The sequence below is a fragment of the Colobus angolensis genome, unplaced genomic scaffold (genome assembly GCF_000951035.1).
Source record: "Colobus angolensis palliatus isolate OR3802 unplaced genomic scaffold, Cang.pa_1.0 Scaffold246, whole genome shotgun sequence".
NCBI classification, from domain to species: Eukaryota; Metazoa; Chordata; class Mammalia; order Primates; family Cercopithecidae; genus Colobus; species Colobus angolensis.
Window position 1 is genome coordinate 1,609,589 of NW_012115666.1, and position 22,683 is coordinate 1,632,271.

At 38.2% G+C, this 22,683-nt stretch overlaps 1 protein-coding gene across 4 annotated transcripts in view; it reads left to right on the top strand.

Moving 5' to 3' along the window:
- Nucleotides 1-22,683, top strand: part of ZCCHC6 (zinc finger, CCHC domain containing 6) — a 65,741-nt gene that overhangs the window by 27,870 nt on the left and 15,188 nt on the right. For 3 of the 4 annotated variants that reach the window (XM_011945879.1, XM_011945880.1, XM_011945878.1), the window contains exons 12-25: nucleotides 834-1,014; nucleotides 2,391-3,463; nucleotides 3,866-4,016; nucleotides 6,686-6,772; nucleotides 7,298-7,398; nucleotides 9,082-9,139; nucleotides 13,780-13,883; nucleotides 14,576-14,665; nucleotides 15,029-15,142; nucleotides 15,317-15,394; nucleotides 15,958-16,135; nucleotides 19,326-19,373; nucleotides 19,618-19,709; nucleotides 21,534-21,649. In XM_011945879.1, the coding sequence (XP_011801269.1) occupies nucleotides 834-1,014; nucleotides 2,391-3,463; nucleotides 3,866-4,016; nucleotides 6,686-6,772; nucleotides 7,298-7,398; nucleotides 9,082-9,139; nucleotides 13,780-13,883; nucleotides 14,576-14,665; nucleotides 15,029-15,142; nucleotides 15,317-15,394; nucleotides 15,958-16,135; nucleotides 19,326-19,373; nucleotides 19,618-19,709; nucleotides 21,534-21,649 (2,471 nt within the window). The remainder of the gene's footprint in view (nucleotides 1-833; nucleotides 1,015-2,390; nucleotides 3,464-3,865; nucleotides 4,017-6,685; nucleotides 6,773-7,297; nucleotides 7,399-9,081; nucleotides 9,140-13,779; nucleotides 13,884-14,575; nucleotides 14,666-15,028; nucleotides 15,143-15,316; nucleotides 15,395-15,957; nucleotides 16,136-19,325; nucleotides 19,374-19,617; nucleotides 19,710-21,533; nucleotides 21,650-22,683) is intronic. The other variant, XM_011945882.1, reaches the window with a different exon arrangement.

Sequence of the window (22,683 nt, forward strand, 5' to 3'; positions counted from 1 at the left end):
TCAGATGAGGAAACCCAGGCTTAGACAGATTATAGACCTTGACCCGGATCATACACGGCTAGTACATGGCAGAGTTTGGATTTCAAATCTCAGCTTGTCCCAATCCAAAGCCAGTTCTCTTAGCCACTGTGTTGTGCTACCAGTCTGAGAATGAAGAAGCTAAGTCACAGAGCAATTAAGAGATATGACGTGGCAGAATCTCTATTTGGGCCCGTATTTTCCCCTATCCTAAGTAATATGTACTTTCTAATATATTACATCACAGTTATGTTCCAACTTGTCAGAAGTCTGTAACTGTAAAACCAGTGTCAATTTCTGATGGCAAGAGTTATTTGACTTTAAAAATCAGTTGCCACTGACAGAGTCAGTGTGCTTATGTAGCTTCTCAGGGCAGTGAGAGGAGTGTTTTTCCTTTTTCTCTATGCCTTTAGCTACTGTCCATTTTTGTGTGTCTGTGACTATAAAGGTGCCTCCAGCAGCAGTAACAGGAAGAGTTCAGTGCTGAGAATATTAGCAACCTATGCACAGTCCTCTCCACCTGTTATTAACAGTTTAAAATTAGGAGCGCTGTCTGGTTAAATAAAACCCATCTTGTCTATTCCTGTGATAATGACTGGATTATAGCATACTCTAATCCTAATAATGCAGTGAAGTAATGCTGTTTTACCACAAACAAAATAGAAGTTAGGATTGATTTATCTAGATGAATTGTCAGGCTTGTATCTTTGTTAAGGTTTTCCAGATTTTTAAAATTTGATACTTGAATGATCTTTAATTTTCCAGATTGTACTTGCATCTGAAATAACCTGTATGTTTCTCTTTGCTATTAATAGGTGTCATTAATATTGGATATGAAACACCAGCCTTCAGTACCAGTTGGGCAGCTCTGGGTGGAATTGCTGCGATTCTATGCTTTAGAATTTAATGTGGCTGATTTAGTGATAAGTATTCGTGTCAAAGAATTGGTATCTCGGGAATTGAAGGATTGGCCCAAAAAGCGCATTGCCATTGAAGGTATCTCAAAATGTTTATCTTATTCCCCCTGACTCTTTTTTTTAAAGGGACCAGTCTAACAGCATGCTTTTTATTTTAGTCTCTTTTCAGCTCCCACAAGTAAGGTAGGCCTGCCCTCAAAGGGAAATAAATAGTTAGAATCTTGCATGTGTTACTGTGGGTCATTTCAAGGAATCAAACTGTTTTCACCCTGGGTTTTTAAAGTATAAACAACTTGAATAATGGCTGGCTGAGTCCTTGCTTTCTTTGTAGATTGCTTAACCACTTAAATGCCTAAAGTATGTTTTTCACAGTGATGTGTAAATCCCCCTTTCCTCTTTACCATTCTCACCTCTAGATTTTTTAATTCAGTCCATTTGTGGATTGTTGAAGTTGTTTAGTTTTGCAAAGGTGAGGACAATACTTTTTCTCGTCAAAAATGTCATTCTCCATTGGATTCCTCTCCAGTAGAGAGAATGAGTAGTTATTTTTGACATATCTACAGTAACATTTAGAACTTACTCATAAAAACACATTTTTAGTGAAGGCTCATTTAACTGAAATCACTTTATCAAAGACACACTGATGTGCCCTGTAGATACCATTAAATGAACTAGCTCTTCTCAGCTTTGCAAAGTCAGGAGGTTGAAACCCCTCTAGAAATCTTAATTCTCCTCCTTTAAATAATTTAAAGAACCTCCTAAATGGAATTCTCTTATTTTTGCTTGATTTTTTTTCAAGCTTTATGTTGCATAAGAGGGTTTTTTGCATTTTGCATAAATTCTGTGTGCAATCATGGGGATCTCACATTTTTAAACCCTCCCCTGCAGTTTCTGTGGCTCAGCTCTTCTGGCCAATTGCCTAACCTGCTGGAGTTCTAGGGGAGGAGAAAAGATTGAGAGAAGTGGTGTCTCCTCCTGGTGCCTCCCTCTCGCCCCTGAAATTCAGTCCAGCCAATTCAGTGATGGGGCTTCCCAGGGCAGAAGAGTGGAGGTAAGCTCGATAAACCGCAGGGCCTGACTGAGTGGGGAGGCAGAGCACTCAGCAGCAGAGCCTTGTGGGAAGCTCTTCCTTCCCAAGGGCCTGAGAGCCACGCTGATAACATCTTTTCTACCTCCACAGTCACAGAGCACAGTAGGGAGAAGGGGTACTAGTTCTGAACAGAATGGCTTCCCTTCATAGAGCAGATGTTTCAGAAAGTACTGCTTTTTGTTCTTAAACTCTATTTTCTTACTCCCCACCCCCAGTTTTTTTTTTTAAAGCCTGTAAAATACAAGATAAATTTTACTGTTGTTTGTTGTCTGTTTTTATCTGCAGCAGGCTAAGTTTTAAAACATGAAATACAGTAGTATAGGAAGAGATGGATTTTTTCTTTGTTTCTTTTTTTTTTATTACAGATCCCTACTCTGTTAAAAGAAATGTGGCAAGAACCCTAAATAGTCAACCTGTGTTTGAATATGTACTTCACTGTTTAAGGACAACATACAAGTATTTTGCTCTTCCACACAAAGTTACCAAATCCAGCCTTCCACAGCCTCTGAATGCAGTTACATGTGTTTCAGAAGTAATAAATCATGATCCAGATGTGCAGACAAAAGATGATAAGCTTAAAAACTCAGTTTTGGCTCAAGGTCCTGGTGCTACCAGTTCAGCTGCAAATACCTGTAAGGTACAGCTACTTACTCTTAAAGAGACTGCTGAAAGCTTTGGAAGTCCACCAACAGAAGAAATGGGAAATGAACACATCAGGGTCCACCCGGAAAACTCAGACTGTATCCGAGCAGATGTTAACTGTGATGATTACAAGGATGATAAAGTACACCATCAAGAAACAGGAAGGAAAAACGAGAAAGAGAAAGTTGGTAGGAAGGGCAAGCATCTGTTGGCTGTTGATCAGAAACGTGGAGAGCATGTTGTCTGTGGCAGCACACATCATAACGAGTCCGAGATCTCTTTGGATTTAGAGGGCTTCCAAAATCCTACAGCCAAAGAGTGTGAGGGACTTGCTACTTTAGATAACAAGGCTGATCTTGATGGAGAAATTGTAGAAGGTACTGAGGAACTAGAAGGCTCTCTAAACCACTTTACCCACTCAGTACAGGGCCAGATTTCAGAAATGATTCCCTCTGATGAAGAGGAGGAGGAAGACGAAGAAGAGGAGGAGGAAGAAGAACCTAGACTCACCATTAACCCAAGGGAAGATGAAGATGGCATGGCTAATGAAGATGAATTAGACAACGCCTACACGGGATCAGGGGATGAAGATGCCCTGTCTGAAGAGGATGATGAGTTAGGCGACCCTGCTAAGTATGAAGACGTGAAAGAATGTGGAAAACATGTAGAAGGAGCTCTCCTAGTGGAACTTAATAAAATAAGTCTTAAGGAAGAAAATGTATGTGAAGAAAATTCACCTGTGGATCAGTCTGATTTTTTTTATGAATTCAGTAAACTTATCTTCACCAAAGGAAAGGTAATCAGTACCACCACTAGTCATATATGGAACTAGGAGACTTTAAGGAATTTGAATGCATTTAATTTCAATTTTTATATACTAGGTGTTTTTCTATTTTGGTAGTGTTTAACAAGTTGGCCTTTCATTCTGATATGAGTGCTCGCTCTCCTTTCCTCCTTGAGACTCACGAGAATTAGCAGAGGAAGGGAATGCTATTAGTAGTGAAAATAACTACCTCGTTCTCCTAATGATACCATAGGATGTCCCCAACTCTCAGATCATTTGAGTGGACGCATGTTACATTTTCATTTCCTTTGGAAAGTGAATAGGAGACTTATGTACTTTTAAAACATGATTCCAGACTCCTTTATTTGGCAAATAAAGTGTTAAGTCTTGTTTTGCTTTGCCATATTCCTGCAGTCTCCTACGGTAGTGTGCAGTTTATGCAAACGAGAGGGTCATCTAAAGAAGGACTGTCCTGAAGACTTCAAAAGAATCCAGCTAGAACCTCTGCCACCGTTAACACCCAAGTTTTTAAATATCTTAGATCAAGTCTGTATCCAGTGTTACAGTAAGTTATTCACATTTCTTTTGATTTGTCAAAATATTAAATTGACATTTACTCGAGTCTTTAGAATCACTATCCTATTTAGGTCTCTAAACATTAATAGGGAACAAGTCTATTCCATTCTCCATTGTATCCACAAGTGTTCCATGTCATGTCTGTTCTGTTTGGGACATGCAATAATTGTCAAAGAAAGATGAGGAAAGATGCAGGGAGGATCTTTTTTATTTTTTATTTTTTTAATTTTTTGAGACAGGATCTCACTCTCTCACCCAGGCTGGAGTGTAGCAGAGCAGTCATGAGTCACTGCAGCCTCGACCTCCCAGACTAAAGCGATCCTCTCACCTCAGCCTCCCAAGTAGCTGAGAGCACAGATGCATGCCACTATGCCTGACTAATGTTTTCATTATTTGTAGAGACACAGTTTCCCTGTGTTACCCAGGCTAGTCTTGAACTCCTGGGCTCAAGCAAGTGGAGGATCTTTTATTTTTCTTTTAATGTCAAGTGTCTTCTGTATTTTCTTTTATTAACAGCATAGTTGTTGCATCAAGATACATAGCAATCACAGCAGGTTTCTTTTTTTGGAGGGTGATAGGGAGACAGGGTCTTGCTCTGTCCACCATACTGGAATGCTGTGGTGTGATATCAGCTCTCCACAGCCTCTAACTCCTGGGTTCAAGCAATTCTTCTGCCTCAGCCACCCAAGTAGCTGGTATTACAGGCGTGCATCACCACACCCAGCTCATTCTTATACTTTTTGTAGATACAGGGTTTCACCATGTTGGTCAGGCTGGTCTCAAACTCCTGACCTCAAGTGATTCACACAGCTCCGTCTCCCAAAGAGCCAGGATTACAGACTTGAGCCATGGCACCCGACCAGCAGGTTTCTCTTTAAAGCTTAGTATTAAATATTAAATATCTTTCCCCATTTAAATTTTCCATTACTCTGCCAAGAAAAAAAAATTTTTTTTTTTTTTGTTTTGAGACGAAGTCTAGACCTGTCACCCAGGCTGGAGTGCAGTGGTGCGATCTCAGCTCACTGCAGCCTCCGCCTCCTGGGTTCAAGCGGTTCTCCTGCCTCAGCCTCCTGAGTAGCTGGGATTACAGTCATGCACCACCATGCCTGGCTAATTTTTTTTTTTTTTTAAGTAGAAATAGTGTTTCACCATATTGGCTAGGCAGGTCTCAAACTCCTGACCTCCAGTAATCCTCTCGCCTCGACCTCCCAAAGTGCTGGGATTACAGGCGTGAGCCACTGCGCCCGGCCAAAGTTTAAAATTCAAGTTACTTGAAGCCTGGACACACTTCCCTGGCTAGCTGGGCTATGTAAAGGTTGGTGGCATTATTCCTTCTGCTGTGTAAGCAGATCCAGGCCCCAGAAAGAAGGGACCAGGTTATATAATAGTTTTTGAAAAGTTTGCTACAAAAATGGATGGCCTGTTATAAGCCAGGATACAAAGTAAGGATGAGGATAAGGGAGGGACATTTTCTTCCAGAAAAAAGATATTTTCTGAAGAGTCTCAGTTCATAATTTTCCCAAAATGGTTGGAAGAGAGGGTAGAATCTCAATATGAATTTCAAAATACTGTCTCTGTGAGGGGCCAAAGGGTGCCTTGCTGAGGATCTTTGTAGGTCTTAAAATTAGAGTACTAGCATTTCCCAACTGGCATCCTTTGAAATGTTTTTCTAGATGCAGTGAATAATATTTCGTCACCAGAAGCATACGCAGGCCAAGTAGGGAATAATGCTACACACTCCCTTTTCTCTTAGGGATGGTCGATCTCCTTTAGAGATTTCCAGGACACATTAGCATAATGAAGGTATCTGAGAAATATTATTTCTAAAATTTGAACATAGAATACTTTTTGAGTAACACTAATTAATAGCCTACATAACAGCCCTTTAAGGAACATGAGTTTGGGGAAGCATTGGTGTAGAGAGGCTTAAAGTTTTACAAAAAGAAAACATTTAAAGGAGAGATGTTCAGCTGCTTCAAATGAAGGAGCTTGTTTCACATGGCTTCATCATAAGGTGTTCACCTGTGCCAGAAGACACGTGTTCTTAACCAGTGCTTTTTTTTTTTTTTTTAAAAACTTTTTTTTTTTGGGGGGGATATTATGAGCTGTGAAAAAACTAGGTTCTCCGTAGGGAAAAAAAAATACATGCAAATGCTCACAAACTTTTAAATTCCCACTTTAATGGGGTAGGGATCCCTGAAGGCCCTGTCTGTAACCCTGGTGTCTTTCAGCAAACCCAGGTGGAGATCCCTGTTTAAATTACTTTCCATTTCAAGAGCACTTCTTAGATTCTTTAAAAAGGGATATTTTAAATTTTACATTACTGTTAAAAAATTAGCCAGGGATGGTGGTACATGCCTGTAGTCCCAGCTACTCGGGAGGCTGAGGTGGGAGGATGGCTTGAGCCTGGGAGGCAGAGGTTGCAGTAAGCTAAGATCACACTACTTCACTGCAGCCTGGCCAACAGGGCCAGACCTTGTCTCAAAAATAAAAAACAGATTTTACCTTGTTAATGCTGTCTACTGAGAAGATACAACAATTTAGGAATTTTAAAATTTAAGCTTATAAGTTTTATTTTCTAAAAAATAATTTTTTTCAGCTTTTTCTAAGAGCGTCAACAGTCTTATTTTGTCAATATGTCTGTTTATCTTTAAACAGAGGATTTTTCTCCAACAATTATAGAAGAACAGGCTCGTGAACATATTCGGCAAAACCTAGAAAGTTTCATAAGACAAGACTTTCCAGGTAAATGATTTATTTTTTATTTTTAAGAAAAGTTAGTGTGACTTTTCTTCCAAATGAGTTCTTGTGTTATAAGCACGCTGATTTTGAGAATCAGGGTTTCCGTTGTTTCGTGATATACCCAAGATGGTCCTTGGTCTGCCAAATCCTCGTTTACCAACAGAAACAGTGTAGGGTTTATTCTAGCGAGTGCCCAGTGAATGTCATTGAATGCTGTGTTTAGAGTCAAAGTTAAGCTTACATTATTAAATGTGTTGAGGTGATCTAACATTTTCCTTGAAATGTCTTTGCATTTAAGAATAAAGAAGCACCTGGTAATCTTTCTTGCCATATACAGCTTGTATGTAAGGGAAGCTTTGAGAGAAAAAGATTTTAGAATAAATGCCCAGTTAATCAGAGAGCATAAGTGTGAGATTAACATAGGATAGTTTAAACAACTGGGTATGTTTGATTCATGAGAGGGCCATTTTGATCAAAAATTAAATGTACTCAGGTAATTAGTTATTACTTTTCATATATCCCTAACAGGAACTAAATTGAGCCTGTTTGGCTCCTCCAAAAATGGATTTGGGTTCAAACAGAGTGACCTTGACGTCTGTATGACAATTAATGGACTTGAAACTGCTGAGGTACAGTGACCACATAAAACTTCCATTTGCTGTGGCAGTGTGATTTAACCAATCTAGACTGACATTACAGCTTGGTATTTTCCAAATTGATCAGGGCATACCATATAGAGTGTGCTGTTTGGCACAGTCTCTGGCCAGATACATTAAGAAGCTTAGAAAGGTTGTGAGGAGTAGAAAGGTTATACTTTCACCCTGTAGCAAAAAGTGGATTGGAAAGTGATGCCTGGGAATTCTACATAGCCAAACCAATCTCTCCAGTGTCCCATTGGCTTGGCTACTGTGCTTGGCTACTGTGCTGACTTGGATCACACACCCACATAAGGTTATTACCAGACAGGCAGTGTGGTAAATGATAAGAGTACTTAACCTTATAGTCCAGAGACCTGGATTTGAGACAAACTTGGTTTCATCAGTACCTAAACATGTGGTCTTTGGTAAATAATCGATAAAGTATAATATCTGTTCCTCCTGCCTCTGCTAATTTTTGTACACATTATCATGGATCATGTAGGTCAGGAGTCAGCAAACGATGGCCCTTGGGCTAACTTCACCCCCCACTGCCTGTTTTTGTAAATAAAGTTTTATTGGAACAGAATCACACCCATTCACAAATGTCATGTCTATGGCTGCTTTCACTTTGTAAGTGCAGAGTTTAGTAGTTGTAAGAGACCATATGGCACGCAAAGCAAAACAAGCTTGCCAGCCCCTGGGATATCTGAAGGCATTTATAAAATATAAAATGCTATATAAAGGTATAAAGTCTGGGAAGTGCTGAGTCCCTATTCTTTTAAATCCTTAACAGCAGTCCAAATGCTAGATACCCAAATGAATGATGCTGCTGTTGCTGAAGACCTTTTTGTACCTTTTCTTAGTTTCAAGTCTTTCTATTTTGAGGATGTATCTGATTTGGGAAAATAGTCAAAAGTGATCTAGCCTGAATTTGAATAAAGTATATAAGCAAGATTGGCTCAACATATGGAATGACCCTATCATACATCCTCAAGGTTTATTTATTTATTTACTTTTTTACATGACTTATAAACTAGTTTTGAGAGCATTTCTAAAGTAACATTCTAAGTATGTTCTGGGATTTTTATAACCATCAAAAAGGCATATGTTGATAGAGTCAGCCCAAATGTTTTAAAGAATGATTTATTTGAGATACTATTTGTATTTGCTGTATGACTTTAGTTATATACATTATAATTCTGGCTAGTCCTGTAGGGAAATAATTTGAGCTTAATCACTCTCCACAGCAATTCATCAACTCTTAAACTATAATGAAGGTCTACTTAGAATAAATGAGGGGGGCACAGAAGCCTCCTCTTATCTATTCTGGGACATGGGGTACATCTGAGTAATATTATGTGGAGGGGAAGAAATGAAGGTCCTCAGCCATGGTTCAGAGACTTTTTTGGAAGCCCTGGGTCCATAGACTTCCTGACTGAGTTTAGCCTTTGTTGCATACCCAAAAATAATTAGGAAGTAGTGTATTTAGTGGTTTTTGTGCCCTCAGGATATTTCCTGTGAATACTGACTCTAATACCCAACCAGAAAGGAAAAATATATATATAGACTGACTTGAAATTAATTACATTATTTCTGAAGGTAATGGAAACTATAGCCAGTTTCAGAACCTGTCTTCCAGTTTTGGTTAAGTTCTTTGTGCCTTCTTTGTTGCAGGGATTGGACTGTGTCAGAACTATTGAAGAATTAGCAAGAGTCCTCAGAAAACATTCAGGTACCTCTGTAGACTTTTTCTAAAAATACTTCTGACTTTTAATTAGTGTTTTACATAGTCTTCCCTCAGTATCCATGGGGTATTAGTTCCAGGCCCACCCATTGCCCCTCACCCCTCCCTTCCCCAGCAGATTAAAAAAATCCCTAGATGCTCAAGTTCCTTATATAAAATGGCAGATATACCTAATGTAAATGACAAGTTAATGGGTGCAGCACACCAATATGGCACATGTATACATATGTAACAAACGTTGTGCACATGTACCCTAGAAAAAGTATAATAAAAAAAATAGTAAAATGGCATAGTATTTGCATATAACCTATATACATCCTTCCATATACTTTTAGTCATCTCTGGGTTACTTCTAATATCTAATACAGTGTAAATACTATATAAATAGTGTTATGCTGTATTTTTTATTTGTCTTATTTTTTATTGTTGTATCGCTAGTTTTTTTTATTAGTTGCTTTTTTCCCTCAAATATTTTTGGTTTGTGTTTGATTGGATATGGGGATACAGGACCGACAGACATGAAAGACCAATTGTATTTAGAGTTTACTAATGCCATGAAGCAGTATAGTGGCTCATTCATAGAATAATTGCAATATTAATGTCTTTTTAAAATCTTGTATGCTTAAGTATGAAAGACTGAGGAATTGGTGATAATTTATGTGCATATTGTTGCCTAGCTCAGTTTTATTTCAAGACAAAGCCTACACCAGACAGGCAAGAAAGTCTGTAAATTCTTTTCCTTTGTTGGCATTGTATAAGTCAAAGTGTAGGAGTTGCTGATGGTGTGAAGTGTCAAGGAAGGCACCCCAGACTGGGCTTGTGGGTTGAATTTGCAGCTGTTCTGCTCAACAAGCTGTGTGTGACCGTGAACAAGTCCTTCACTTGAAGTGATCTCTTTTTTTAAGAAATTGGATCTTGCTAGGTTGTCCAGGCTAGTCTCTGAACTCCTAGACTCAAGTGATCCTCCTGCCTTGGCCTCCCAAAGTGCTGGGATTACAGGTGTGAGCCACTATGCCTGGCCTGATCTCTTTTTTTCATTGATAAATTGAGAAAACTGAACTGGGTAATTTCTAGAGTATTTACAGCTATAAAATGTATAGATTTTGTAAACCATGCACAGAATTGAAATGCTGTTAACACATCCTTTTGTTGTCATGGCAGCTGTGGATACCGTTAACAGTGAAAAATCTTCTTTTAAAATGTAGTTCAGCAAACTTCTGTGCTAAGAACTGAGAATGAAAGTGAACAATATATGGCCCCTGTCCTCAGGAACTTAAAATCCATGGTCTGTCCATGAAAAGTTTTTGTACATTTTGGTTAGGAACAGACTTTAAGTCACAGCATGAACGTGCCCTGACACCTAGACACACACATACTTTTCTTTGGTCATTGAAGTAAACATTTCCCTTAACTTGGGAATTCCACCTCTAAAGATTATGTGTTTTGTTTTGTTTCGTTTTGTTTTGAAGGTCGTGCAAAGAAACTAAAGTACTAAGTTAGCATGACTATTAATTTTTTAGTATTGAGCTAGATTTATAATTTTGTGTTTTGAAATAATTTAATTTCACATTTAAAGGAAAGCAGCAAAAGTTGCATAAAGAGTTCCACTTATAGCTTTTATTCAGATCCACCAATTAACATTTTCCATATTTGATTCATCATTCCATCTTTTGCGTGCTCTCAATTTCTTCCTGTACCATTTGAGATTAAGCTGCAGACATTATGTCCTTTCCCCTAAATACCTCAGTATGTATTTCCTAAGAAGGAACAATGTTAAAAACAGATCATTTTTAGATTAGAAATGACTTAGGCACACAGATGATGTATAATAATAATGGAATGCAGATTGCCTGGAACAAGAATTTCATAACAACTAGAGAGCTATGGTTAAAACTTCGTATCTTTCAAACAGTCTCCCCAGGTATTTTATTGGGTGCCTTCTATGTGCGCAGCACTGTGTTGGATACTTAGGGATGGTGGAAAAGTTAAAAAATCTGTATGTTTTTCTTTTGAAAGCTCCCATATCTTAAGAGGTAAGGTAATCTTCCAAACTATGTAACAATGTAAGGTAATATTCAGTTAAATAACTTCTAAGAAGAGAGAATGTGGGAAAGAGTTGCACAGGGGAGGTTGATGGAAGAGATGGAGGTTGCTCTGATCTTGGATGATGGTGAATACGATTTGAAAAGGATGGGAAAAGAAATCATTTCTAAGTGCATAGATGTGAATGTGAGACTGTGGGATGTTTTGGAGAGCAGTGAGAAGATTGGTACATTTGGAGATTTTCAAATGGGAAATATTAGGAAATAAGGTGAAGTCTGTAGATATTTGGAAACACTGGAGTTTCTTCAGGAGGGAAAGGACCCAATAAAAGCATAACATAAGGTTTTTAGGCAGCTGGTGTGGTATTTTAGGGAAAGTATAATCTAGATGACAGGGCAGCAGGGACCTCAGCCAGGGTGCCGCTGGTACTAACAGGAAAACGATATGAGAGATTCCAAGTGGGAAAATTTCCTAGATTTGGTACCTACAAGTAGGAAGTAAGGACTGAGGTTGATATCTGGGTATTTGAGAACCAGGAATATTTGCAGAGAACCACCTCTGTGGAAGTGTTTAGTTTGCCATGAGCATATAATCTCCAAGAGTTAACATTCCAGAAAGCAATTAGAAATATGGGGTTGCCAGTCAGAATTGAAGATGAAAGTAAAACTGTTTTTTGCCTTGGAGAAAGAGAGAGATTGAGAGAAAGAGACTAGACAGAAATTAAGAAAAGAGACTGAAAAGGAACTGGGAAGATATGCTGTGAATAAATCCTAGACTTGGAAGTATTATAATGATCAACAGTGTCAAATTCCAGAATGGGAAGAATGTGAAGAAAAGGGCCCCTGTCTAATTTAGAGGTGGGATAGCAAATACTAGGTGGAGGTTCTGGAATCAGACTCTGGTTTTAAATTCTTTCTCCCCATTGCTGGCTGTGTAGTCCCAGAAAGTCACTCAGCTTCATAACAAGCACTCAGTTCCTCATCTCTAAAGTGGAAATAACAATTCTATGGCATTTAAGTTTAAGAACGATAATACATTAAAGTGCAAAGCCTAGCATTTTCTAAGTATTCAGCAAAATGAGCTTCCTTTCCCCCTTTCCCCATCGGATTAAGTTTCATTTCCTCTGTCTGCCACACAGTTCTATGATATGATTACTATGTATCTGCTTTCTAGAAAGCAGATACTTAGCTCTCTCAGTAGAAACTCAAACTCTAACATCTCAGAATGAGCTTATCTTTCACTTTACTGCTTCCCTTCAGCAGCAACCAACTCCATTAATCTGCCCTTCCTCCTGAATCCTCTTTCATGGTTGTTGATATTGGCATCCTTGGAATCAACAAAACGGGTGAAATGATAATTAGCCTGACCCACACTAGGTTCAGTATAAGTTGGGAGTCAATCTTACCTAGATTTGAATTCCAGCTCCACAATTTACCAGCTGCATATTCCTAAGCTTGTGAATCTTTCTGGGTCTCTGTTTCCTCATCTTACAGATGAGGGTGATAAACCTAAGGATGTAATGTTTGTAAAGGAGTCTTACATATCCCTATCACACATTAGGTGCTCAGAAAGCGGTAGCGCTTACTCTTAAAGCCCTGATCCTCTCTTACTAGCTCTTGCTCCCCATCTAGTTACAGATGCTCTCAAACATGCCTTGCTGCTTCTGTGTATTCCCATGCCACCATGAAAATTCACACCCAGTTATTTTTCATAAGTGGTCACACTGCCTCTATTCCTGGTGCCTCCAGTCTGTCCACTGCCAGGGGTATTGTCTAACTAGATATGGTCAGTGATTCCTCCCAACTTAGACCAGTTCATCGGCTCCTCTTTGATTCTAAGGATAATTCTTAGCAAAATGTGTATGTTCTGTAGTTGGGCCCTTCCCAGTTTCTCCACCATCTACTATGCCTCATATTCCATTCCCTCAAGTTCATTCTGTAACCTATACAATTCTCTGGAACTTCCCTGAACATACCATTCTATTTCAGGCATCTACGCTTTTTGTGTACAGTTTGCCTTGCCTGGTAAATTCCCTCAACTGCCACTATTTTTGCTGGGTTTTCTCTCTTTTTCAAAGCTTAGCTCAGGCAATTTCCTCTCTCCTATTGAAATTAACTCCTATTAACTTCATAACTTCTAGCTTTAAGGTGAGTAACTTGTTTGGAGGATGATTGTCCCTTAGGCTTTTCTCCAAATTAGATATAGTCACATGGAGAGAATAGGTGGGAACCACATAGTTCAGACTCTGTAGTAGTTTCCTCTGTTTTGGTATTTGTCTGACTGACAGCCGTATACACATGCATGTACACACATGCACACATGTGTGTACATACAATCCAGTAAGTTCCCAGAGGGGAGTTACTGAGTCTTGTAGTTCTAGTATCAATGTGTTTAATAAATGTAAACTTTGTCAGACTAATCTTCCCAGATGTTTGTTAATAATGGAATTCTTTGATGAGTCCTAATGAATGCAGTGAAACAGGCCAAAGTTAGGTTTACACCATTTAATATTGAAACATTAACATAAGAGTGAGTTATATCTCCAGCTGCTGTATTTAATGATAACATTTTATTTCCCAACTTAGGTCTGAGAAACATCTTACCTATTACAACAGCAAAGGTGCCAATTGTGAAGTTCTTCCATTTGAGAAGTGGTCTGGAAGTAGATATCAGTTTGTATAACACATTGGTAAGGTTTTTTTCAGGCTTTTTGTTTAGAGAGATAAAGGGAACAAATGTCTCACCTTGCAGAAACCTCAAGTTAAAGAAGACATTCATTTCATCTTAGTCAATCTTTCAAGAGTTGTTATGCTTACTTGCTGTGAACCTGGCAGTGTTCTGAGGCTGAGAATTCAAAGATAATTCAGATATGTTTCAGGGATTTATAGGACCTCTCTGACCCTTTGGGGGTGTTTTTGCAGAGAGATCTTATGTCTACTGAAAGGGAACTGATTGTTTTTTTCGCCAGCCCTTGTTTTCTAGGTGTTCAGACCAAGGACATACAAAAGCCATGAGGTCAGATGTTACTTATAATTCTTTAATATTGTCTAGTAAGTTAATGAAGATTGTCTTTAGGGAAAAAAAAAAAGGTTAATTTCAGTTGAAATGTCTTCTTCCTAAAATGAATCACACTGTAAACCTATTTAGAATATTCCAGCTTAAAATCTTTTCATCTAGGCTCGCCTGGTGGCTCATGCTTGTAATCCCAGCACTTTGGGAGGCTGATGGGGGAGGATCACTTGAGCCCAGGAGTTCATGACCAGCCTGGGCAACATAGTGAGATCCCATCTCCATTATTTAAAACAACCACCACAAAAAAAAAACACAAAAAAACCCTTTACACTTCACTGTTAGTCTTATAGTGTTATTTCCTTTTAACAGGCCCTTCATAACACAAGGCTTTTATCTGCTTATTCCGCCATTGATCCCAGAGTGAAGTATTTGTGCTATACCATGAAAGTATTTACAAAGGTGAGTATGCTTCCTGTTGTGACTTATCAGGAAATTTCATTGCATCTTTAAACCCTGTTGAAAACATAAATCTATTTTTTAATGAACTATAGTCATGTGAAATGCATCATATAGCTATTTGGGAGACCCTATGAAGAAAGCTAAAATTTTGTTCTGAATTTTATACAATGACCTGAACTTGTGTGTAGCCAACTGTCCACTGCTTTGCTAGGTTGGATTGGTTTTGCCTTTGAAAATGTGATTTTTATGTTAGTCCTCAACATATGCACTTTACTTTTAGTGATAATAGAATGGATGCAAAGTTAGCAGAAAACAGACTTTTCCTTTGTTCTTTGTTTTCCTTTTTGTTTTCCTTCCGTCTAGATGTGTGATATTGGTGATGCATCTAGAGGCAGCTTGTCATCATATGCATATACTCTTATGGTGCTATATTTTCTCCAGCAGAGGAATCCACCGGTCATTCCTGTCCTTCAAGAGGTATTAGTGAATGAAATTGTATTTCTTCTCTGGAAAACTGGGTGCTCTCTGAGCCTTTCTCCTCCTCTAAAATTCTATGGTTCTGTAGTTAATTTTTTACCTATTTTCCTAGAAGTTTTTGTATCAATGCATTAAGTTTGTAATCCATACTAATAGTTTAAAAATTAATTTCAGATATACAAAGGTGAAAAGAAACCTGAAATATTTGTTGATGGCTGGAATATTTATTTTTTTGATCAAATAGATGAACTGGTACGTATTTTAAGAGTAAAGATTTTCCTATATCCTTGACTAAAAATTAGCTATACTACAGTGTAGATGGCCAACAACTATGTTATTGCTTGTTTTATTTATTTATCTTATGATAGTAAAAAAAATAGTGTTTACAGATGTTTTCTTTGATGTGAAAATATTTTTACTAAGCCAAGTGAATTTCTAGGGACTGTATTTAGTATTTCTTTAATGCCTAATAATTCCAAGTGGTTAAGTAACTTTATTCCAAGTGAGTGAATATTTGTTCTATGGTTTTTATACACAGAGTCTAGAAAGACTTTCACTGAACTAAAGAGATCTAATAACCTACGTATCACCAAGGCTCTTAGAATCTATTTCTGGATCCTCCGACTAACGTGTTCTAAGACTTGACACTGAAAACTCTGAGCTCTTCTATCTCCAAGTCGTAAAGATTAAAAGTTGTATAATTGAGCTCTAGTTAATTAGAAATAAATCCAAATTTACTCCCGAAGATACAAATGAATATTGATATTAACACTTCACTAAAGACCATGGTATCCCTTGTTCCCTTCTATTTCTAGCCTGCCTATTGGCCAGAATGTGGAAAAAATACCGAATCTGTCGGGCAGCTATGGTTGGGCCTTCTTCGTTTCTACACGGAGGAATTTGATTTTAAAGAACACGTTATTAGCATCAGGAGAAAAAGTCTGCTTACAACTTTTAAGAAACAGTGGACCTCAAAATACATTGTTATTGAAGGTACGAATACAATTAAACTTGAAGTTGAATAGACTATAGGGCTTGAACTGTAAGGACATTGTTCTTCCTTCTTGCAGAGCTCTTCCAGCTGCTTGGTGTGTGCAGTGCCCCAGTCGCATTGTCCATACCAGACCAGCTTGTCTCTTTCCAGCCTAAAGACTTGTTTTTAAATGACTGAAGCCATTTCACTGTGACAAATTTTTTACTATTGTTGGACACATAACATACTGAAGAATAAGGCAGCAGTAGTGATGAGGCAGCTTCAAGAAAGTGGGACTTTTACAACCTTCCTGTTCGGGAGTTTGAAGAGTGCCACTAAGTGAATTTTCAAGATCTTCATTCGCTATTGATGGAGTTCACCTATAAGTAATTGTATATAAATTTCGACATTTATTTTGACCATATAGAAGCCTTTTCTTCTTCTATTTTTTTATTTTTTGAGATGGAATTTCACTCTTGTTGCCCAGGCTGGAGTGCTGTAACGCTATCTCAGCTCACTGCAACCTCCACCTCCCAGGTTCAAGCAATTCTCCTGCCTCAGCCACCTGAGTAGCTGGGATTACAGGCACCCGCCACCACAACCAGCTAAATTTTTGTACTTCTAGTAGAGATGGGGTTTCACCATGTTGGCCAGGCTGGTCTTGAACTCCTGACCTCAGGTGATCACCCACCTCGGCCTCCCAAAGTGCTGAGATTACAGGCGTGAGCCACTGCGCCTGGCCGCCTTTTCTTTTTCTGTTACAGGTAGTGATCTATTGGAGCCATTGATGCTAATAGTTGATTGTTTATTTCCAATTTGTAGGATTCTTATTTTGAGACAAAATGGAATTTAAATGCCTTAGTTGAGAAATGACCTAAGAAATATTTTTTTAAATTTTAATGATATTTTTAAATTTTTAAATATATTTGTATCACATAAATAATATAGACTATTCTAAGTTGTGGTTTTATTATTATTTCTGCATATTGGCAGTATTAAGATACAGTGAACTTTTGTAAAATGAAATTCAGATCACCATGGGTTACAAATACAGTTTTGATTTTTTAAAATCTCATGTGTCAAACACATAGAACTTTTGACTTACTCCTTTTCGTTATCACTGCAGTTCTTATCATCTGTCACTTATTAAGGTATTCCTTTTTTTTTTCTTAAGACAGTTTCGCTCTGTCTTCCAGGCTGGAGTACAATGGCGCTGTCTTGGCTCACTGCAACCTCCACCTCCCTGGTTCAAGTGATTCTCGTGCCTCAGCCTCCTGAGTAGCTGGGATTATAGGCATGCGCCACCACGCCTGGCTAATTTTTTTTGTATTTTTAGTAGAGACGGGGTTTCACCTTGTTGGCTAGGCTAGTTTCAAACTACTGACCTCAGGTGATCCTCCCACTTCTGCCTCCCAAGGTGCTGGGATTACAGGTGTGAGCCACTGCACCCAGCCTATTAATTCTTTTTTAAGTTTTGAAGGTTATTATCTTTTGCCTCTAATTTTTACATTCCTTTCAGACAAGCTGTTAGTAATAGGCTAAACTAAAAAGAAGACTTCATTCATAATCATATAACCAGCTATTTTAGAATTGAGGCATTTCAGTGGTGATAGTAGTCATTTGCTTTTGTTTTTGTGGGGGACGGAGTCTCACTGTGTCGCCCAGGCTGGAGTGTAATGGCGGGATCCCAGGTCACTGCACCCTTTGCCTCCTGGGTTCACATTCCTGGGTTCTCCTGTCATCAGCCTCCAGAGTAGCTGGGACTACAGGCACATGCCACCATGCCTGGCTGATTTTTGTATTTTTAGTAGAGACAGTGTTTCACCATGTTGGCCAGTCTGGTCTCGAACTCTTGACCTCAGGTGATTAGCCCACCTCAGCCTCCCAAAGTGCTGGGATTACAGGCGTGAGCCACAGCACCCAACCAGTAGTAGTTTCTTTAACTGCACAGTAGCTAATATTGTAGTATCTCCACTACACCAAGCAAATAACCAAAAATACACATACACATATAAAAATCACTTGAAGAAAGAATGACCAAACTAATGAAGGTAACCTTCTCATAGTAGTGATTATTGCAGGGTTAAGCTGAAGGAAGAGTCCTATATTTCGATAAACTTAGTCTCAATCTCGATATGGTACACCTGTTACTGTTCACTAGCAGCGTAACTGGCTAGTGGAAGATGCCTCTTTTTACTTTTTTACTTCTCTTGTGTATACTATATCCATGCAGTCCTTCATTTTCTCAATAAGAGGATTCCCGAAAAAAGGTCATCGCTTTTTTCTCTTTGCCTTCTTGAATGTTGTTTTAGGGATGTAAAAAATAGAAGTTAGATATCTACACATAATGTCTAAATTATGAATCATTATGGGTGTATATTATTTTAGATCACTTATAAAACAGTATTTGGATTTAGAAATAGTGCTTTTAACCCCATTTATTTCATGAGACAGTTTATTCAGACCTCTCATACATCTTTGACATTAGCACTGCTTTCATCATTCCTACCGTTTTCTGGGTTATTTAACAAACAGTATTCCAAAACACATCATATATACAGCTATCTAAGATGTTTGAGATGCAGACATAGAAGATCAAATGAGAGTCTGTATTAAGCTTTTACTGGAAATTGCATCCCGAGATCCAGGTAGCCAATGGCATGCCACTGGGACAGATGTATATTTCTGTGTGTTTTATCTTATAAGTGTGTTTTGTAATCTCCATGATGAATTATTTTCTAAAGTGATCTTTAAGAAACTTGTTACATAGTGGGAACATTTAGTGCTAAAATGTTTTAAATGTATTTATAACTTCTATATACATCCAAAACTAGTGTCATTAAGTAGTATCAGGCTAATGTGTCTTCTGCAAACAGTATTTTGTTCAAAAATAGGCAGCCGGTCATAACATAAAGAGCTTTATAATGATTTAAATATAAAGCAGTACCCTCTATTTTGATGAACACTGTAGTGCAAAAACTTGCCTTATGTTTAGGAATATGTATTGCTTAGCTTTATTACAACTTTTAAGCTCATTTAACAGGTGTCATTTAAAACTTTTTTTTGCACTTCTTTTCTATGATGTGAATTTAAAACTTATTAATGATAAGCAAAGTAGATGATATCCTTGTCTTGTTTTATGAACTTACTGCATGAATAGTGGCATTTTCTATTTGATTACCTTATTTGCTCTTAAATTTTTTTGCCTAGATCCCTTTGATTTGAATCATAATCTTGGAGCTGGATTATCAAGGAAAAGTAAGTTACTTCATTCGTCAATTTTATTTTTTATTTTACTTATTTATTTACTTTTATAATAGAGACAGGGTCTTGCTTTTGTTGCCCAGGCTGGTCTCAAACTCCTGGGCTCAAGCAATCCTCCTACCCCAGCCTCCCAGAGTGCTAGAATAACAGGCGCCACCAGGCCCAGGTAGTTTGTCATTTGTAATACAATCTCTTTTCCTTTTAACCCACCTCATTGAGTTCTTACTCTTCTTCTTAGTGACAAATTTTATAATGAAGGCTTTTATCAATGGTAGAAGAGTATTTGGTATTCCTGTCAAGGGATTTCCAAAGGACTACCCCTCAAAAATGGTAAGTGTCTGTTGGAAATACCAAAAAAAAAAAAAAAAGTGCCTATTTTGTACACATCACTTCAGTAGTAACCTAAATATTTAGAAAGTCGGTGAGTCGAGCCAAAATAAATGACTATAGTACAGAATAATTCCCAGAGCCCCCCTTTTTCTTAAACATCCCTGGGTAAAGGCGATCAGAATAGAGAGAAATAGCAAGAATTGGAGTTTGGGTGGAAAAATTATTAATTTTGCTGCTGCTGCTTTTCCTTGTAACATGGCACCAGGGAAACATGTACCAGTTCTAGAGCAACTTCGAAAACAGAAAGAAAGTAAAGCTACACTCTAATGCCTGAGGTAGCTTCCTAATAGAGAAGATGGATTTAAGGTTGTTCCATTCTTGTTTTCCTCTTTGATACCTTTTTTTTTTTCCTGGTTATCTGTGCTAGCCTTCATAGGTGCATTGCTGTTCTGCCAGCATTTGGCTGGATGCCGGCCTTGGCCAAGCCCAGTTTGTACATATCTAGAATCTAGATTTTCCAATCTGCCTGCAAAAAATAGTAAATCTTCTGCTGGGACTAGGGGGATAACAGTGCTTCCTGTAGCAGACAGGTATCTCTTCTCATATAACTTGATACTTGAGTTTTTAAGGAACCACATTTATTGAAAACAAAGCAAAATTATGTCAAAAAAATAACTTCAGTGAGAGAAAAATGGCTAGGGACTAGATGGTCTTGTTAAGAATAATGTTATGTCTTTCTGCATTAATTTCCTTATAAAGACTTTTTAATGTTATTTTTAATTGACATATAATTTAGGGAGCACAACATGATGATTTGATACATGTATTGGAATGAAGAAATCAAGTTAATTAACATATATATGTCACCTCACCACTTTTTGTGGGGAGACATTTGAGATTTACTCTTAATTATCTTGAAATATGCACTGTTATTGACTATAGTCACCCTGCTGTGCAATAGATCTCAAAACTTATTCCTCCTGTCTATCTGAAACTTTGTACCCTTTGACCAACAACCCCCATTCCCTCTCTCCTCCCAGTGAAGACTTTTAAAATTTAGCATAAGTGTATTGTTTTATAGGCACATTCAGTGTTTGATTACATCTGTACATCTAGTTTTTGCTAGATATTGATGTGGCTTCTACACCAGTGCTTCTGAAACTTGTTAGAACAAATCACCTGAGGATTTTGTTAAAGTGCAGATTCTGATTCAGCAAGTCTGAGATCAGGCTCAAGACTGCTTTTCCAGCGAGCTCCCTGGGGATGCTCATGTTGCTGGCCTCCACCTTAATTTTAGTACAAAGAGGCTACAGGCTAGACCATTATCTTTCCTTTGTTCTGTTATTTTTCCTTCGGTAGCCACAACTAAGCAAAGTAGCAACACATAGTTTTTTTTTCTTTTCCTCAATATAATCTGTGTGATGCAAATCATGTTTCTCAATTCATTAGGTTTTAGCCTTTTCATTTGATGAGGAGACAAAGCCTTTGTACCTGGCCTCAACTCCCTCCCACATCCTGGGAAGACTGATTCACAGTTACGTGTAATCCGCTTCTTTAGAAGTGTGCTTAAACCTTTAGGGTTAAGGGCTCATGAGTGCTCTGCATGACTAAAAGGAATAAACAAAAATGGATTTAGTTAAAACTATCCTGAGTTAGACCTTGATGGTTTTAGATTTTGTTTGGAATTAAGCAGTATAAATAATATTTATTAAAAGTAATGTTATATCAACATTGAATTGTAAGATGACTGTTTAATATCTGGTTAGTTTTGTGTTCTGATCTGACATGAATAGTTCAGACTTTTATATATTTATGTTCTTCTAGGAATACTTTTTTGATCCAGATGTGTTAACTGAAGGAGAGCTGGCCCCAAATGATAGATGTTGTCGAATTTGTGGGAAAATCGGACACTTTATGAAAGACTGTCCTATGAGGAGAAAGTAAGTAAATGTTCAAAAGGGGTGGTTGTGTTTTTATTTTCTTAATGTCCCAATTTTTAAATGAGGTACTATTATAACAAAGAAAATACACTTGCATGAAATCCAGCAGTTTTCAGATACGTTGAAGTTTTTTATTTTATTTTTTAATGAAATGACGTGATTTGAAACATGACTTTAGGCCAGGTGCAGTGGTTCACGCCTGTAATCCCAGCACTTTGGGAGGCCGAGGTGAGTGGATCACTTGAGGTCAGGAGTTCAAGACCAGCCTGACCAACATGGTGAAACCCCATCTCTACTAAAAATTAGCCAGGCATGGTGGTGGGTGCCTATAATCCCAGCTACTTGGGAGGCTGAGGCTGGAGAATCGCTTGAACTCAGGAGACGGAGATTGCAGTGAGCCAAGATGACACCATTGCACTCCAGCCTGGGCAACAGAGCGAGATTCTGTCTCAAAACAAAAAGGCCAGGTGTAGTAGCTCACACCTGTAATCCCAGCACTTTGGGAGGCCAAGGTGGGCGGATCACTTGAGGCTAGGAGTTCAAGACCAGCCTTGCCAACATGGTGAAAAGAGGAAACAAAAATTCTTCCTTTTTACAGTAGTGAGAAGTTCAGAATCATTTCAGTCAGTGAACAAAGGAGCTCCTTCAGGAGCTCAGTGACGTTTCTAATGCACAGTACCTGTTCAGCACGTTGGGATTTATATTCACAAACAGTTCACTAGATTTTAACACTCTTTGTTTGTATTCCACTTAACCCTTAATAATTGTTGTGAGTAGGTAAGCCACGCAGTTTAGTCACCATGCTTTCTTCTGGTGGCGTTTATGGGGAGGCAAGAGAAACATGTTTTTGCTTGCTTGCCTGGGACACGTTGTTTTGGTGGTGTTTTTAACTGTACAGTAATGGTGTAGTGGTAATAGTAATGGTGTTTTTAACTGTATAGTAATGGTGTAGTGGTAACAGTAATGGTGTTTTTAACTGTACAGCAAATGGTGCAGTGGTGTACAGTAATAGTGTTTTTAACTGTACAGTAATG